The sequence below is a fragment of the Zootoca vivipara genome, chromosome 10 (genome assembly GCF_963506605.1).
Source record: "Zootoca vivipara chromosome 10, rZooViv1.1, whole genome shotgun sequence".
NCBI lineage: Eukaryota > Metazoa > Chordata > Lepidosauria > Squamata > Lacertidae > Zootoca > Zootoca vivipara.
In genome coordinates, this window is record NC_083285.1 from 16828929 (window position 1) to 16848970 (window position 20042).

At 42.9% G+C, this 20042-nt stretch overlaps 1 protein-coding gene across 5 annotated transcripts in view; it reads right to left on the bottom strand.

The window, feature by feature from the left end:
* PTPRZ1 (protein tyrosine phosphatase receptor type Z1) overlaps nt 1–20042 on the bottom strand; it is a 112924-nt gene that overhangs the window by 28447 nt on the left and 64435 nt on the right. For 2 of the 5 annotated variants that reach the window (XM_035126983.2, XM_035126982.2), the window contains exons 9-12: nt 17071–17255; nt 16109–16235; nt 6688–6728; nt 4507–5446 (exon numbers count right to left, since the gene is read on the bottom strand). In XM_035126983.2, coding sequence (XP_034982874.2) covers nt 4507–5446; nt 6688–6728; nt 16109–16235; nt 17071–17255 — 1293 coding nt within the window. Of the gene's footprint in view, nt 1–1914; nt 5447–6687; nt 6729–16108; nt 16236–17070; nt 17256–20042 lie in introns of all 5 variants that reach the window. The other 3 variants (XM_035126981.2, XM_035126980.2, XM_035126984.2) reach the window with 2 other exon arrangements.

The following is a 20042-nucleotide window of genomic DNA, read 5'->3' on the forward strand; positions in this document are numbered from 1 at the left end:
TTAGAGACCTTTAGTGTTAATTGCAAATGAAGCATTTTACCTTTAATTACAGCAAATTAGGACTTCTATCGTTTATATAATTAACTAGTTAAACATTTTCTTTCAAAACATGGCTCCTTATTTTCCTATGTCTATAATCAGGACACAAAGCACATCATTTTAAATGATGAATGATTTTATGTCGAAGCAGTTCTGTATGACACACCTACCGTATATGGCTTTCCCTAGTTTGCTCATATATCAAATTTTTAATTTGATTATCTTTCAAGCTGTGTGGCACATGGGGAGGGAGAGAAAATGGTTTAGTTCACATTTTGATAGGAAACTACTGAATTTGTACACCGCGAACTAATATACAAACTGAAAAACACAATAGTACTTGTGTACAAAAAACAATGACTATATTGTGAAAACAATGTACAAAAATGCATGGCAGGGGAAATGGCCTAATAAAAAGCATTTATTAGGAGAAATGCAGACAAAAATGCATTTGAATTGTCACACACCTTTTTTTTAAAGGTAACAGCTGATAAAAAAATGGAGCAAACTGAACTTAAGATTAGAAAAATGATAAACTGAGAGCAACTGAAATTGACAGATTTATCCATTCCCGATACCAGATACTTCAGTGAAGCAAACTATTAGGCATAGCTACAGGATATTCCTTAAATCTTCTGGCCCTGTATCTATGACTAAGATTCCTGAAATGCATCCAATTAAAGTTAAGGCCTCTGGAGACAGCATAGGTACTTCCCAACCACCTGTTATTTCCTGAATTTGAAATACTGTATTTGTTTAGTTGGATAACACTGCCCTCTACAGACAATGGAAATGTGTAAACAAAACAAACAAACAAACAAACAAAAACCCTCAGTGTCTTTAGATTCCTGACTTAAGTGGGAATTGTCCATTTAATTTGCAGTTTGATCAGCTCACATCTATTTTTAATTAGAGCATATCTGTGCCGCAGACTGCTGGGACAATCATCATATCATAATTATTACCAGAGAACCCTGGGAACTGTAACTCTGTGAAAGAGTCTTCTGAGGATGCCTTGGCAGTTAAATTGATATACAACTGATATTTGCAATCCAGTATAGAATGTATCTCAATAAGGCTCAGTTTTAATTGCTTTTTCACTCTTAGCACCTGACAGCACAAATGAAACTTGATTTGGGCAGGAAAGATCAGAAAGTTAAGATGAGTGTTCCTGGTGGAAGTTGTCAAATTTGTGACGTTTTGCAAGTTTTTTGCAACTACAGAAGGAAATGTATTACTAATAATTAGGGTAGATTTATTAAGCATATTAAAATTAAAATGAATATTTATGTAGTCAGCTACCTTTCACATCACCCTACATGGATGAATATAAAAACAAATGTAATTAAAAATCACAATAAGACATAATTAAATCATGCCTTCAGACCACATAGAGCTTCTCAGTCTTTCAGTAAGTGGAAACATCCTTAGGTCTTAAGCTAGAGAACTATCGTTTAGTGCATATCTATGCTGCTGGTCAAGCCACAGAGCATGTAACTGCAGTTAAGAGGGCTAGGATAGGAACATCTAAGACTGGTTAGTACCTTTAGAAGAGAAGAGTTGCAAAGATTATGAGAGTTAAATATGTCTAATTCACAGTATAGACATATCCCTTAGCCATCTCTTAACTGAGAACTTGGGACTTTTTTTAAAATTAAAAAAACTGGCTTGCAGATTTGAATATGATGTTGCATATGCAAGAGACCTACTTCAGTTTCCCCCAATCTTACTATTGCACCATGCCTGTAATATTGAAATAGTCATAGTAATTCCTACTGGTCACGTATTTGTGTTATATCATGTGGTTCCCTTTATACCCAGTGGATGAAGAATGCTACAGATCTGCAAGTTACACAATAGATGGCCATAACTAACCTGCCTCAGAAACGTTGAATACTGATGAGTGACCACTAGGTATGGATGCTACTGGCGATTGCTGCGATCCAGAAGTTAATTCTGTTTCTGAGTTACCTGTTCCAACTAACCCTTCAGGGTCACGGTCATTAGCATCAGAAAAACTGAAATCTGTGGAAGTCTCATTATCGTTAAAGCTATCTGAAGGACCTTGACCAGAACCACTCTCTTCATCATTTGCAAAAACTGTCCATGATTTAGGTTCCAGTGCCTTTTGTAAGGGATTGCTAACAGTCTGAATGTAATTATCCAATACAGCTGGATCACTGTGTTTCTTAGTTTTTGTCTTCCAAGCCAGAGCTGGTGCTGCTGTGTATTTCAGCTGGTCCACCTCATCGGTTATCATATGGTCTGAGAGCAAATTCGTGGTTTTTCCTTCTTCTTCTTCTTCAGCCGCTCCAACATCTGGATTTATAATTAAATTATGTTGCTCGTTCACATTGTTTACCTGTGTATCTGGCTCATCTACCTCCTCCTGAGTGTCTCTAGGGGAAATGCATGTGTGACAACTGTTTACAGGCAGGCCACTATCGTATTCATAATCATCATCAACAACAGAAGACCACAAATCTGTACTAGAACTGGCCGTGGTAGATAACTCAATGGTTACTTTACTGGGAACTAATAAAGTGTTTAAAGTTTTACCAACTTTGGCACTGGGAGAACCAGGTGTAACAGAAATATACATATCCAGTATATCTTTAAAAGTATGCTGAACAGAATCAGAAATTATTTCAGGCACAGGAACGGCAATATCAATAATATGGGTAGTTGAGGGAGGAGTGAGAAACTTATCCTTTTCGGAAGCACTTGAAAGGCTATGGCTGTTAGCCGATGTATCTGTCTTTGGTAAAATATCAGCCGGCAAAACAGGGATATTCACTGTGTTCACTGTTTTGAGGGGAAAGGCGCTTGTATTTTCAAAACTGGTTGACTGATATGACATACCATTATTGTACAAGGAAGGAGCAACCTGATGTGTGTCTTCATCGCTAAGCAACCTGGGTGAAATATATTCACTGCCTATATGGGCAACAGTTAAATCTTCTGGTGAATCTGTGAAGTGGTTGCTGGTATGTGATGTGTTTGCAGCAGATGGTGCTGAAGGGTAATGCAACACTGTTTTATTCACAGCAGAATCTAGTGCCATTTTGTGCAATATTTGGTCAAATATAGAACTACCATTATCAGCCCTTGCTATTTTTTCAGTCAGTACTGGATCACTAGGCACAGTTACAGATGCTCTATGCAGTATATCACCATCAGAAGACTGGAAGGAAGTTTGCAGCAATGCATTATTATTTAGTGCAGCTGAAGCCTCATAAAAATACTGCTGGGTAGGAGGAGACAGTATTTCACTAGAAGCAGGGGTAGAAAAAGCTTGCTGTGAGAATGCACTAAGCACAGGCTTAAGCAAAGCACCGTCAAAGGCTAGAGCTGTAACATGCAAAGGCTGAATAGGAACATGAGTTTCTGAGAGTTTACTAACATCATAATCAAACACCTTAGTAACAGGAAAAGCAAAAGATACTGGAAGGATTCCCTTTGCACTAGAAACAGCAATGATTTTTTCTTCTAAGGTTGTATCCTGCTTAGAAATCTCATCATCAGAAACTGCTGGTGGAAGTTCAGTCTTTGCACTTTCAGTAGAAGCCATTTCACTGAAAGAAGAAATTTGCAGTTCTCTGTCATTTTCATTTATTGCACCACTTTTGTGAGGCATGTCAACATCACCATTAAACCCAGGTGTGCTGCATATCAATTCGGGTGAAGAAGCTTTACGTATAGACAAAATATCTGTGTCAGGCAAAAGGGACTCACTACCAGAATTTGCTTCAGACCAATCCATTCCACTAGCAGGAGAACACGTAGGCTGCAGCAAAGTATCAGCTTGCGAGATTGCAGGAGGAGTCTTATGCACCAGCACACTGCTATAGCTGCTAAATAACGGACCCGGATGAAATGCGCCAACAGACTCATGCACAAATTCTGACGTATAAGCAGCAACATTTTGGAGAGTGCCCACATTACTAGATAAAGCATAGGCAAGTTCAGACATTGTAGACAGGGCATGCATATTTAAATCACTGCTGGATGGTTCAACTTGAGACAACAAGCGAGTTCTATCATGACCAAATATGAATGTCTCTGAAGCAGCATGGGCCATCTTATGTGATACCACATCAGACAATTGAGCGAGGCTTGACTGTATTAATTCGCCACCATCCGCCATTGCCAGAGAAGCATGCAAGGGCACCTTACCACTCTCAACAACTGGAGTAGTTTGCGGAAATGTTTGAGAAACCATATACAGATGGTGAAACATTTTACTACTGGAGGAAGCAGAGGAAAATGGAAGCAAAGGTACACCATCATAGGAAGACAGGGTGGAGTCAAATGACACATCAACACTGGGAAATATGGGTGTGGCATGCAAGGTCACATCACTACTTGATGCAGTTGGGAAAGTGTTGAGCATCTGAGTGCCAGACAACAAAGGGGTTACTAGAGAAAACACTTCACTACTGTAGGAAGGCTGAAGTGGTATCTCACCATTATACACTGGTTGAGTTGTCTGAGAGAGTACCTCACTGGCAGCAGAAGCTGAGCCATTTTCTTCAGAATTTGAAGAGACAGAGTAAGAGGACAACTCAGTTGGGGAGAGAGCAAAAGTAGAAGGATGTGGCAATTCTACATCCGCAACTGAAGCATCTTGTGACACCAATGGACCACTGGGATGAGGTGCTGTTGTAGGATTTGGGGAACTAATGTGAAAGAGCTGCTTCCTATCCAATGGAAGAGCAGTAATATCTGTACCATTATGATACCACAAATTCCCATCGACTGCAGGCATTTTCTCTGCAGAATCTTCAGCTCTTGGAGGCACTATATCTTCTGAAGGGATTTTAATATAGTCTTGAGAGAGATCATCGTGCATGCTTACTTCTGGGCTTCCTGAACTAAAGATGTTCTCCTGAGAGGTCTCCACAGTGACTAACCATGTAGCAGAAGTGGTGGGAATGGAAACCCAAGAGTCCTCGGTGTCTAGGTCAGGTTTAAAAGCAGACACCTCTATATCATCTTCATTACTATCAGAAGCAGATGCTCTTGTTGTCTCATGGTCAGAAAAATCACGCTCATATTCTTCCCCATTACCTTTGGTGGAGCTGTCTGCTGGAGGGACAACAGCAGTAGCTGATTGAGATTCCACGAAATCATCCTCTTCTTCCTTTGGTACTTCAGTGGCAGATTGAGAAGTTGTATCAAAAATTGATTTGGAATGGTCGTTTCCCCCATATGGGTCTTCCTCTCTTTCCAAGTATCTGTTTGTTCCTGCTTCATTGAATTTTGTCCCCATTCTCTCCTGACTGTAGCTAGGCGTTGTAAACTGGAACTCTTTTTTCCTTATCTGGTTTGCCACACTATCTGTGCCAGCAATCACGGCAGCTTCTTCACCCACCCCTGCCCTTGCCTCTTCGATTTCATCTTCCTCCTTCAAGAACAACACACAGACACACACAAAGCACAAGTCAACATCTTATCAGAAGATATAGAGGGAGATATGTTCCAATGAAATCTCATGACTTTGTGTTTGCATTTTCATACATTATGGAAGAAAAATGGCAATAAAAATTTAAAATATTTTAAAATTAGCTGCTAGTTCAAAATTATAATTCATTTGATTTTTTTTTGCCCCCCAGAAATGGAGATCAGGTTTGTTTGCTTAAATATCATACATAGAATCTAACTCAACTGAAGGGGAGAGAACATCAATCATATGTATTTTTTATTTTAAAAATTGTGAAGTAACTTCCAGTTCAGGCATTTGGCATTATTTAAAATGAAGATAGTCATCTCAAACTATACTTAACAAAGTTAAGAATAATTAAATTAGGACTTAATTTTCACAACAGCAATTGTTTCGGGCACAAAATATCATTGTTGAATGCATAGTCAAGCAACACAGCATGTGTTCATGGCTGAAGTTGCTTAGAAGGGCCAGATTAAGAGAGATATAGCTATTCTATTCTATTCTATTCTATTCTATTCTATTCTATTCTATTCTTCTGAGCCATATTTTTCCCAGTCTAGCAAAAAAGACTCATAACACATGGTTATTCAGGAAGAACCATAAAGCCAACAGTGAAAATGTGTATAAAAATTTGGCCTAGATGTAGGTGAATCAACACACACAACACACAACATCCCCAATACCCAAACTCAGTAAATTTGTTCCTAGTTTCTCAAGGGCTATACTAACACTCAGTTGTGTGTACAGGCAGTAGCTGTGCTGATTGCTGCTCAACTCAGCATGCCCATTTGACCATCCTCTGTGGTAGGAAGGATGCTATATCTGCTTAAGAGTCTTTAAAAAAACCCACAACCTTTTTTTATTAATTTGATTTTAAAAAAACAACAACTATGCAAAGGTGGCCTTGTCAACTTGGACCCGTAAATGCACAATTTAATTTCACACTTCAATCCAAGGTTCAAACTTTTAAAATTTGGGTGGGCAGATTCAAAAGAGGACAAGTCTCTTACACCTTTCAATAGGTAGAAGAGGGCTTTCAGAAGGTGAAGGTTGCATGAAACACCTGCTGAAAATCTCTCCTCTACCTTGTGTCCTGTCTTCTTTTGAATCTGGCCACCCTAGACCACAATGGATATTCCACTAAACTCTACAAGCGTACGTATGGCAGTAATTGGGCAAGTAAAGTATGTGACATACAATACCTCATAATCTTCAGTTTCAGTCAATTCAGGAAATTCAATTTCTATAAAACAAAAATATGCACTATATAACCTAATATTTGAACCTCAAAGAAACATCACTTATATATTCAGGGATGAAATAACAACTGATGGACCGGAAAGATATATTTTCTTTACAAGAAACCTCTATGCTCAGCATTCTCAGCCCCACATCACACTCCTGCAAACCTTGTTGTGTCAAGGGATGGATGTAGGGAGGAAGTTTAACAACGATTTGTAAGGTAAAAAGGTAAAGGACCCCTGGATGGTTAAGTCCAGTCAAAGGTGACTAAGTCATCTCGCTTTCAGGCCGAGGGAGCCAAGGTTTGTCAACAGACAGCTTTCCAGGTCATGTGGCCAGCATGACTAAACCGCTTCTGGTGCAACAGGACACTGTGATGGAAACCAGAGCGCACGGAAACGCCATTTACCTTCCCGCCGGAGCCGTACCTAGTTATCTACTTGCACTTTGACGTGCTTTCAAACTGCTAGGTTGGCAGGAGCTGGGACAGAGCAAAGGGAGCTCACCCCATCGCGGGGATTTGAACCGCCAACCTTCTGATTGGCATGTCCAAGAGACTCAGTGGTTTAGACCACAGCGCCACCCACATCCCTTCTAAAAAACAATTTGTGTTTCAATGTTGGAGCACAAATACTGTAAATTCTTCAGTTGTCTATGCTACTACACTATAAGAGTCAAACTAGATAATGTTGGATGTTGTTTTTCTTTGTTTAAAAGCAGCTACGTGTGTGCGTGTGTTTTATTAGCTGTGTGTGCATGGCTTCAGCACTAACAGAAGGTGGGTTTAATCCTATTTCCCATGTTGGTTCCTTGATTAAATCTCCTGCCACTTCCAGCCATGGAAGGGGGGGGGGGAGACAGCTACAATATGGAAACCCTCATCCCTTGTGGTTAATTGCAGATCTCTGTGTGTGCATGCATCTCCTAAACCCAAGAAATGGACATGTTTTGCACCTCTGGTGTCTTTTCATCATATTACAAATACCTTTTATGGCAGGCAACCCACCTGCCAAATTCAGCTTACGTACTTTTATCCATAGTGAATTTGCAAAAAAAAAAAAAAAATACTAAAAAAAATCTGTGCTGCTATCACCTCTAAATTTCTTTCATTCTTTGTTTGTTGCTTCCCACATTTTATTTAAAGATTATTGCCAACTTTAAAAAAAAAACCAAGACAGAAGATACTTTTATTCCACTCTCAACACAAGAATCTCTGCGGAGAGGCTACTTGAATTGATAATACATAAACAAACATATTGTTTGTGTACTACTTAAGCGGCCTATGAAATTTAATAAGAATGTACCACTGGACAATTTAGTTACAGGTATATGCTGTTCTTGTATTTAAATGAACAACCATTTAAGAAAATGCTGGTGGAGGGGGAAATGGAAAGGTTGGATTTTTTCTTAATAAATAAAGTTAAAGGGACCGCTGACCGTTAGGTCCAGTCGCTTATGACTCTGGGGTTGCAGCACTCATCTTGCTTTATAGGCCGAGGGAGCCGGCGTACAGCTTCCAGGTCATGTGGCCAGCATGACAAAGCCGCTTCTGGTGAACCAGAGCAGCACACGGAAACGCTGTTTACCTTCCCGCTGTAGCAGTACCTATTTATCTACTGTACTTGCACTTTGTGCTTTCGAACTGCTAGGTTGGCAGGAGCTAGGACCAAGCAACAGGAGCTCACCCCGTCGCAGGGATTCGAACCACCAACCTTCCGAACGACAAGCCCTAGGCTCTGTGGTTTAACCCACAGCGCCACCCGCGTCCCTTTCTTAATTAAAAGTTAACAACAAATGATGGTGATGATGGGGAAAATGTTGCAGCCCAACCCACACTTTATCACTACCACGGCCCTAATCAAAATTGACCCAAAAGATTGATATGTAAAGAAGTAACATAGAAGCAGAAGCAGCTATAGATTGAGACACATCAGGTATTAAAAAAAGGTCTTACCTGTTAGCTTTCTGGAGATTAGGAGGCTAGGGATAAAATAATGATGACATTCCCTGGCTTCTCAATTGTTTGTAATGAATTTTTTTGGGGGGGATATCCATTTAGAATATTTTATACTGCAGGTCCAAAATATATCATATAGCATTTCAGTACACTTTTTGAACAATGTTCATTTCCATTGCAGAAAAGCATGATTGTTATAACAGTTAAAGTGAATTTGGACTTGGATTTCCACCTTCTCCCATTTCAACCCCCCCCCCCTTTTTAACTTTTTGTGCAGTGCTTGAACTTATGTCTTATACTTTAGGGAGTTAGAACTGTATGAATGGATGATTAAAAACCAAACTGGTAAATGAAATCCTATGACAACAACAATAACAAATCAACAAAAGTTCAATTTACATTTTAGAGGCAGATTTCAACAAAATGTGTTCACTTCAGGAAAAATGGCATGTATTGCAGAGTAGCAAGCACAGTAACTAAGCAGCATGTGGCTTTTATGTAGCTTTTAAAGTATCTATCAAATCGGCACTGATGGAATCTCCTTTCCTTCATCTGTTTCATGCCCTGAAACAGACAGGGAGCTTCCTAATCTCTTTGTGCTGCATCATCTCTAAAACCTCCCATGAACAACCTGGTGCCACAATCATCAATTCTTAGAAGCCACTGGTATTCCTAGCCCTCTGTACCCCAAGCTGGGAATCATGGCTCTACTTCTTATGTAGATAGCATCTTTTAAGTCGGGATGACAAACCTTTCTCACATCCTTTAAGCACCCTTTCCCCAATTCTCTTATTGTGTTTTGATAGAGTCCGGAAGCTTTACAAAAATAGAGCTCCTCTCCAGGTTGATCAAAGCAGCTGGGATTCACCTAAAAACAAATGCATGAAGCAACAAGCAAGAGTACAAAACGAAGTAAGACCACTGATTCTTCTGAGGCTCCTGCTGGTGCATTTGCACTGTGCTGACCTTGCCACAACCTCAACCTCTCTGTTATTGTATTCAATAGCAACTTGGTTGAAGAGAGAGACCAATTAAACAGCACAGTCCTACCATGCCATCCTCTATACCAGGCAGGGCCAGTCCTAAGGCAAGGCTGGGTGACGCAATGCGCCAGGGTGTCGGGCCACCAGGGGGCGCCACACTGTGCGCACCACCCGCCGCACCCGCTGCGCTGGGAAACGGGGAGGGGCTCGCCGGAGGGATCTTCGCACCACAGAGCCAGGGCACCAGATATGCTTAAGACGGCCCTGATACCAGGCATGTTCAACTGGTCGATCACGATCGACCGATCGACCGCAGGGTATCCCTGGTCAATCCCGGTTGATCGCATGATCCTGACCGATCACCCACATAATAATGATAATAATGATAATAATAATAATAATAATAATAAAGCTCAACAACTTAGGTTCTTCCTCTGCAAAAAAGCTCAGCAACTTTGGGGCTTCCTCCCCCCAAAAAGCTCAACAACTATGGTGAAGGCTCCCCCAAAAAAGGTCAACAACTTTGGTCAATCCAATGGGTAGATCACAGCCAGTTTGTTTGTTTTTTAGTGGGAGTAGATCTCAGTCTCTTTGGAGTTGGACATGCCTGCGCTATACAACTGAAGAACTCAAGAAGTCATAAATTTTCCACTGCAATTAGAGAAAAATAAGTCTGGAGATGGAAGTCCAGCACAGTGTTGCTATGTGGATTTGTGTCTTGCATGTTCTGAAGATTTGGGAGATGAATAGGGACAATTCAGTATGAGGGGTTGAGAAGGAAGGGAACCATCTGCTTCACTGTCTGCCCAGGGTTCAAAAAGAGACTTGCATTGTCTTGAGGGTGTGATCTCTGCTAATTCCAGAGGGAAACACCCATGAATCTATTTAAGGAACATTCAACAAGGCATGTAGAAAAGGAGGAACTGGAGACAACAAATGAAATCATGCAGGAAATTAAGAATGGGAGTAATCAAGAGGAGACAGCTAATTTAACAAATAATCCAACTTTTTTGGATTAGATCAAAACCTGGAGCAATTTCAATCATCTTAACATATTCCAAGAAAACATCTGCAAGTTGTGATCATGCTATAAAATGGCATTCTAACAAGTTGGTGGGAAACAAAAGACCAAAGGCCTTTTCCTGGCTTTCCATAATCATGTTCGGTAGATAAAGAAAACACGTGTGCGCATGAGAAACAGAGCCTTCTTATGCCTTTCTACAAGGGGAGAAATATAACCTTAAGAACAAAAGAAGAGTCTGCTAGATCAGGCCACTCGACCATCTAGATCAGCAACAGGTTCTCACAGTGACCAAGCAGATGCCTGCGGGAAACTGGCAAGCAGGGCCTGAGCACAAGAGCTGTTTCTCTCTTACGGACCTTCAGCAACTGGTATTCAGAAGCATTTCTACCTCAGGCTGTGGAGACAGAGCATAGACATCATGGCTCTTTGCTACAGATAGCCTTAAGCTCCATGAATTTGCCTAGTCTTCTTTGTTGGTGGCCAACAACAACAAGATCTCTCTCTGGATTTTCCAGGCATCTGATAAGATTCAATTCAGTGGGTAAGATCAGAGTTTTGCAAGGCGTGGCTGCAGAACAGTAAGGAAAAAAATTGTACTTGGGGAAACCAATTGGTACGCAATATGATAAAAATAGGGTTTAAGTGAAAGTGAGGATGAGCCCTTAACTTAACTTCCACTCTGTAATTTGGGGATGTATGCAGGGCCGGTGCTAGGGTTTTTTGCGCCCTAGGCGAGATCACCTTCTGGCGCCCCCCCCCCATCATATTTCAAACACAGATGTTCCAAAGCAGTAGCTGTCCTGCTACCACAGAACTTACCTTCCAAGTTCCGGACTGCAGAATCCGGGACCGGCAGCCATTTGACACCGGAAGTTGCGTCGATGTAACTTCCGGTGTCGCTTTGCCCTTCTATGGGCACCCAAAATTGCTGCCGTCGGCTTCGAAAATAGCTTGTGGGCATGTCAGGAAGTGCTCCGATGAAACTTCCGGTGACTTTCCGCCCATCTATGGGCACCAAAATGGCCGCCGCCAACACCGGAAGTGACGTCTATGCACTTCCGGACATGCGTACATGCGGCTTTTGAAGCTGGCGGCGGTCATTTTTGGTGCCCATAGAAGGGCAAATCGGAAAGGAAAAAAATGGCCGCCGGCAGGAAAAAATAATGGAGAAAAACGGGAGACGAAGTGATACGGGGGACCACCGGGAAAAGGTAAGTAAAAAAGGGGTTTTCCTGGGGAAAACGGGAGACTTGGCAGCTATGCCACAGAATAATAGTGCAGGGTGGGGAGCGAGGGGGGAGAGAGAGAGAAGGGAGAGAAGGAAGGAAGGGATGAAAGAGAGGGGGAGGGAGAGGGAAGGCGGGAGGGAGGGAGGGAAGAGACAGAGAAGGGAGGGAGGAGGGGGTGAGAGGGAAAGAGAGAGGGAGGGAGGGAGGGAGGGAGGGAGGAGGGGTGAGAGGGAAATAGCGAGAGAGAGAGGGGGGGAGGGAGGGAGGGAGGGAGGGAGGGAGGGAAGAGAGATGGATGGATGGATGGATGGATGGAAGGAAGGAAGGAAGGAAGGGGTGGGTAAGAGAGAACTTGGATGGACTTGCAAAAGCATCCCAGAACTGGTGCACCAAGAGAGTCTTGCCTCCAAGCAAGGCAAAGAGCAAGGCTCTTCCTTGCTTGCATTTAACTTGCACAAGCTTTCCCACTATTATCGGACCTTCCCTTACAACGCACAACCACATAGAAGTGTGTTCTAATGCATGCTCTTAGTTTACACTTAAGTTTATACAAAGTAACATCAAGGCTCAGTAGGACTGGCTAGTGTCCCACATTGCAGTGTGCACCCTAATATGTGCCCTAAAATATTCTGCATGGCAAACATGCTCAGTAGTCAAAAATACATGGAAACAGGTTCCTCCACAGCAGAAAATATAAGAACCACTCCTCTATAACAGGAACAATTGTTTATTAGCTAGTGTTTCAAAGAACACTCAGGGAGATCTATACACAACAATTTAAGACATCACTCACCCAACCGCAACTCTGTTCCACTGTTTGGCCAGCTGGGTGATAAGCACACCCCAGGCAGCTGCCATGCTGCTCTCTGGGGACGTAAGATCCCCCTGCAGCTGATATAGGAAGGAGCTTGAGAGATACTTCAGCACTGAATCTGGCAGGTCAGAGTCCAGTAGGAAGACATAGCCTGAGTTAGTTGTGGGGGAAATTGCACCTGCATCTCACTCAAGTTATTAAAAGGTATGACCCAGACCAACTTGGCGAAGGCTGCAAGGCCATGGGGGGGGGGCAAGATCCAGGTTGAAGAAGGAGGAGAAGCGATCCCGCAGCACATGGAATCCAGAGAAGGTGCCCTCGCTTGGGATCGTCTCTCCCTCCAGACCTTCGCTCGGCACTTTCTCCCGACTGGGAAGGGGAGAGGTGGAGGATGAAACAACCAAGCAACTCAAAAGCACCCAACAACAATTCCCTCTCCCGGGCCTTGCCACACACAACACCCCCCTCCCGAAGCTGCAGGGCACCTGCCTGAGCATGGGGTGAGCAGCTCGGCCTCCTCCCGCCCCTCTTTTGTCCCGGAATAAATCGATCCAAAAGAAGTGGCGTCCCGCCCCTCTTTTGTCCCGGAATAAATCGATCCAAAAGAAGTGGCGTTGCGAGCGGGGAGGGGTGTGGGGTGGAAGGCAAGCCAAGCATATAGGCAAAAGTGGCGGGGCAACAATGGTCTTTTTCTTTGGGGGGCTGCTGTCTGAGAGTCTAGCCTCGCCGTCAATAGCGGCCGATAGTATCTAAATTGTCCTGGTCTTGAGGCTTTCGCTACTGGTGCTGAACAAAACAGAGATCTATTTCCACAGCAGCCTCTTGCTGGCCCTGCCGCCGATGGAGCGCCCCCCCTTCCTCCCCGCTCCCCCTTCTCGCTATCCCGTTTAGCACGGAGATGTTGCTCCTGCTGTGGCAGAGAGGTGAGGGTGGTGGCTTCTGCATCTGGGGCGGTCGGCGCATCCCGAGGCAGACACAAAACACAAACACGCCGGGGGGCGGGCGGTGCTAGATGGAAGGAAAGGAAGTTGGGTAGGCACCTCAGAAAATCCCTCTGGAGAATAAGAGGGGAATCAGCTGAATAGCTCAGTTGGCTAGAGCGATAACACTGTGGTTGCAGGTTCAATCCCTGCAAGGGATAGTTGCATATTCCTGGACTGCAGCTCCTCCCCCAGCCCCCGACCCAGGGGTTATGACGGCGGGAACCACTGGTGAGGGAGGCTAGATGAAGGTGGCGAGCGGGACGAGGGAAGGCGAAGGAGGGACTTGCAAAACGAGGCTTCCTCCCTCCCCTTCCCTGAGGGAAAGGCACCTTTCTCCACAGGGCCTCCCTTCCCCGGCAGGAGCTGCGCGCCCCAGTGCCCACTCCCTCCTACGCCCCCGCTGCCACCGGTGGGTGTCCGTGCGCAGTTGGGACCTCTCAGCCAGGGGCGGCACTTCGCCGTGGCGCTGCAGCAGCCGGTGGGAGCCGCTTCCCGGCACTCACTCGCTGCTTCCTCGCGCCATGCCGCCCGTGCGCGGCTCCCAAGAAAAGGAGTGCTGAGCGAGCGGCAGAAACAGCCCTTTCATTGGCTGAGAGCCGCTGGGTGGGCGTGACCGGCTTTTGGCTTCGCGCTGCGAGCCGGAGCCTGGGGCGCCTCCACTGAACAGCTTATGGGGGCGGCGGACGGCGGCAGCGGCGGTGGGCTAGTGCCCCCTCCATTTCGGCGCCCTAGGCAACGGCCTAGTTCGCCTAAATGGACGCACCGGCCCTGGATGTATGTGCTCAACAGTTCTTGATTTCACAGTGGAATCATTGAAGTGAATCCTCAACGATGTAAGAATACAAATGTAGCTGTTTTTGAGGACCAAATGAAGACTGTTCTTTGAAAGGTTGATTGTCTTTCTCCATTTTCTTCATACTTAGTTTCTATTGTACTCCCAAGATAAACAAAACTGTAATCCTTATACCCTTGGTGTGGGACACCTTCGGCCTTTTAGATGTTGCTGAACTACAACTCCCATCATCCCTGGCCATTGGCCATGCTTGCTAGGGCTGATCTGAGTTGTAGTGCAGAACCATCTGGAGGGCCAAAGGTTCTCCACTCCTGCTATACCCACATAACTGGGAGCAAGCCTCAATGCACTTAATGAAGTTTACATTCTGATCAGAAATGTTCATGATTGCAGTATAATAGTATATTCCACAAGTTCTCACACTTTGTCATAACAACTCTACCTAGTCCAATAAAACACTTGGGCTGCTAAATGGTGATAAAAGAAAGGCAAATTACTGGGAAAGACTTGCTTTCCACCTCAGATCAAACACAGAATTTAAATTCACTTGTGGCATTTGATGCTTCGAAACTGCTGAGAAGTATCCAAGGAGAAGCAAAAAGCATATGGAAAATTAAAGCATTTCCCATATGCCTGTACAAGCATCCTCAAACAACCCAAGATCTCAGACTCATGAGAAGTGATAGGATGCTAGTGTACCCTCTAGCCTGGAGACTCTTGTAGATGATGGGTGAGGAATTAGCTTATACCTCTCCTGATAACTGTCTGTACCATTCTGGGTAGGTTGCCTTGAATTTTTTTTATCGTGTATTGTTCAACTTACACTGTTCATGTAAGGACAAGGGTGAAAACCTATATGTTTATATAGTTTTAAAATGCTATTTTCTTACGCTGCAGTACCAAATAATGGTCCTACCTATTCAACTATTCTGAATTCAGAGAATAAAGTTAGGATGAGTAGTTCAACAGAAATAAACCAAACAATTAATATAGTGTATTCCACATTAAGGAGTGAAAATAGAGCTTTGAAGTAAACAAAATGTAATAGTTAGTTCTTTTGAATTTTGCTGTCCAACATTAAGAAGCAAGGGAATTCCATCACCACATTTGCACTGAAGTAGAATTTCAAAGCGGCAACATGCAATAAGATTTCAAAATCAATGGAATCATATTCAGCAATTTCTTTTTACTAGTGTATGGGCTATTATTTAATATATAAGCAATTTAGCAACTGACACTTTATTTGACCATGTGAAATAGATGGTCCAGCTATGTCATGGTTAAGCAGGCATTTGAACAAATGGGAATTTGAACCTAGGTTTTATAAATTTTATAAAACTTCGTTGAAATAACTTAGGCAGCAGCAGCAGGCAGAAACCATAATCGAAGTGGCTGTGGAACATTGCCATTATTATGGTTCATAATCTGAAATAACAGAACACCTAATGTTCACACTTAAGGAAATGTCAGGAAACAGAGCAGCTCAGAAATATCAAATGAAAACCATTGATATTGAAATTCCATAGCACTGCATTTTCAGCTGGTTTGCAAATAAAAGACTCTTGTGGGTTTTCATGGGGGGGGGGGAGTGCACTTACCCGGATCATCCAAAGGCATGTCAACAATCACTTGATCGCTGTGTTTTCCATAGAGACCATTAGCACAAATGGCAACTATTTGAAGAACATAACTTGTATTAGGCAGCAGATTATTCAGAATGGCTCCCTGGAAGGAAAGAAGCCAATGAACTACATTATGCACATTCAACACACCTGCTTCTTTTCTTGCCTCAGGCTTCTGCATGTTAACTACATTCCCAAGTCTTAATAACCCCTATAATAAGGAATACTCTTCAGGTGCAGCATTCTCTTCCAAGTATTACACATGCATGTTAAGGTCAGAACTGATATCCATCTGATAAAACTGACAATGGGCAAAGTTTACACCGAATAAAACAAATTCACACGGCTTAGCCTCAAAATCAGACTCAAGGCTAATGGATGCTTGTTTCTTTTGATGTGCCTGCCCCATTCATGTAGAAAGTAGGGAGCGGATTGGTCTTCCTTTAACAGTAAAAGGAATGTGTAAGGGAGATGAGTCAAATCCTAAATCATGCACACCTTACCCCCCCCCCTCCAACACATTTGTTGTTCTGGCTTATTTTCTCAATTCATTAGTTTGCTTCTAGTCTCAGAGCTGAGATAAAGTTGCCTGGAACAAAGCAAACATGGAGAGGTTAGAGGGACAAGGGGAGTTCAGTGCCCCACTACCAGCTGTTCCTTTCATAGTTAAAGCATCACTTAATTTTATATGTGAATGGGGCAGACATGTGAATGATGGCACTGTCATTGGCCCAAAGCTTACCCTCTGTGAGAAGTGCATTGTACCAGTTATATAAATATCACCATGGGTAATTAAAGTTATCATTGAGAGAGGGCAACCAGCATGCTGAGTTCTCATTTAGTGCTAGCAAAACAGCCCCTCACAATAAGGATTTGTAAGTGAATCACTATCTTTGTTTTTGTACCAAATAAATAAATTAATTAAAGTGGTCAGTTACCAAGTCCTGATACCCATCTGTTAGAAATTCATGCTTTGTCTGGTCTTCTCCTTCCAACTCCTGATAAAAAACAGCAAATCTCTCGATCATTGTGTCATATACAACTCGTGGCCTCTCCCAGGTAACCAGAAGGCTGGTGTAGTTCTTTGGATCAGCTTGAACATTTTCTGGCTCTAAGCTGCAAACTTAGAAGAAAATGACACAAACAAAACCATGTTATTACATGTTAAGGAAAGTCATGATACATATACAACATAATTAAAAGAAGAAGAAGGAGAGTTTGGATTTGATATCCCGCTTTATCACTACCCAAAAGAGTCTCAAAGCGGCTAACAATCTCCTTTCCCCTCCTCCCCCACAACAGACACCCTGTGAGGTGGGTGGGGCTGAGAGACTTCAGAGAAGTATGACTAGCCCAAGGTCACCCAGCAGCTGCATGAGGAGGAGCAGAGACGTGAACCCGGTTCCCCAGATTACGAATCTACCACTCTTAACCACTACACCACACTGGCTCTCCATGTTCCTCAACAACATGTCCCTCAACTATAAGGTGAGCCCAGCATCCTCCTGGCTTCACAACTGAAAGAACAGGCTATAGGCCCCTAAATCAGATGCTGTCTCAGGAGTGGTTGTAGCAGTAAATTCTGAAGAGCAGGTATACTTCATTACAACCCCATAGCCACACTCATAGCCTTGGCCCTGCAAAGACAATGCAACAAAAATGCATTTTGACCAATGCTGACTACGGCTTCAATACCATGCCAGGTTTTTTTCTCATTTGCTTCTCCTGTTTTGCTAACATTGAATTTGATCAACCGGTGTATGTTGGGGTTTTTTCTTGGGGGGCAGGGGGAGAGAGATTGCTTCTGTTTCAATGGCTAGCTAGAACCTTATCTTCCCCAGAGGAAATCTAAGGAGGAAAGTGGCCCCATATCTCTAAAAAAAAAGAATAGATGTTAAGATTATGAATCCATCTGTATAGAGGTTGGCATGCATGTTGAAACTGTTGGTATCTAATTGATTACAGTACTTTGCAGAGCATATTGCTTCCATCACTTCAAAGCAGAAACAAAGGTTTGTGGAGGTATGGATTTTCCATAGGGGTAAGAGCAGAGCAGGCATAGGCAAACCCAGGCCCTCCAGATGTTGTGAGACTACAATTCCCATCATCCATTACCACTGGTCCTGTTAACTAGGGATGATGGGAATTGTAGTTCCAAAACATCTGGAGGGGTGGAGTTTGCCTATGCCTGGGTAAGAGGCTACAAATTAGTGCACTGCCATTTGGAACAGCTTCTGTGTGGCTGGATTTAAAGTGGCTAAAATGCAGCCACACAGATATAGGCATCGGCCTTAAGGCTGACAGTAATTTTAACCCATCACCTAATAAGCCACTAGAGTGGTCAGTTTTCATTAAAATGATTTCACTTAATGGAAGACGTTGTGTGTGTGTGTGTGTGTGTGTGTGTGTGTGTGTGTGTGTGTGTGTGTAATATATATATATATATAATCATCTAAGAATTTGGCTCTTGAACACAAGAGGGCACTCAACGCTCAATATTCATTTCCAGTATTAAACCTGTATGATACAAAAAGGTAAAGGATCCCTGGACGGATAAGCCCAGTCAAATGTGACTCATCTCGCTTTCAGGCCGAGGGAGCCGCCCTTTGTCCACAGACAGCTTTCCAGGACAGGTCATGTGGCCAGCATGACTAAATCGCTACTGGTGCAACAGAACATCATGATGGAAACCAGAGCACACGGAAATGCCATTTACCTTCCTGACCCAGCAGTACCTATTTATCTATTTGTACTGGTGTGCTTTTGAACTACTAGGTTGGCAGAAACTGGGAGAGAGCAACGGGAGCTCACCACCGTTGTGTAGATTCGAACTGCCGACCTTCCGACTGGCAAGCCCAAGAGGCTCAGTGGTTTAGACCACAGCGCCACCCACATCCCTAGTCCTGTACAATACAATAGACAATTCAAAGACCTTCCCCATGCACTCCCTTGTTATTCTATGGTAACAGCATATAAAAGTTTAATGAAACAATTTTATTTAACTTGTGAGCCATTTAAAGTCTCTTTCAAAATAAAACACTAAACTTATCATGGTGTCAACTTCCATTTAGTACATGTGGTTTATTTAATTGATCCATTATTCTGATGCTCTGAAATATCTAGTGGTGGAAACAAAACTTCCTCAATTGTAGTATACTGAGCCAATCAAATCTAACTTCTGAAAATGCAGCAGATGGAACAAGCACACCATACTCAACATGCTCATTGTATTGAGTTACTTGCACTCCACTTGGAGGCTATTGCAATTAAATGATATATAAATTGAACTGGAATAAATAAAATGTAATAAAATATATAGTGCTTTATTTCATCTTTCCAGTCATAATAATTCAGAGGAAAGAGACTTTGAATTTCTATTTTCGAAACTGTTTGTACAATCTGTTGAATGTAATGATCATGCAACGCGGAGGTTGATGAAATCTTAGCTACTGGAATAAGGGCTGCAAGAAAATAGTGCTTAGTAGATTACAAGACGTATGGAGGGTAAAGTGTGAGACTACTTAACTGACCAATTGCATCACAGATATCTCAGTTCTGCCCCCCCCCCAATAAATCCTGGCTATGCCCATGGCATCAAACTCTAATATTTAATTATCATCTCTCTCTCTCTCCCATAGAACCATAGCTGTTCTCCCTTTTTTAAGGGAAATTCCCTTATGCTGAATAGGCTTCCTCACGAGAAAAGGGAAAACTTGACAGCTATGCATAGAACTGGATTATGGGAAGATTTTAAATTATGGATCAACACATAGTTGGCAAATGTCAAAATTCAGGATTGGCCGTTTTAGGCATGTGTCTCAGATGTAAATCCCACAGGAGGACAACAGACATTATTCCCTAGTGTGGGATATGTCAGTCAAATCCAGGCATCTTCCCCAACCACTGGTCC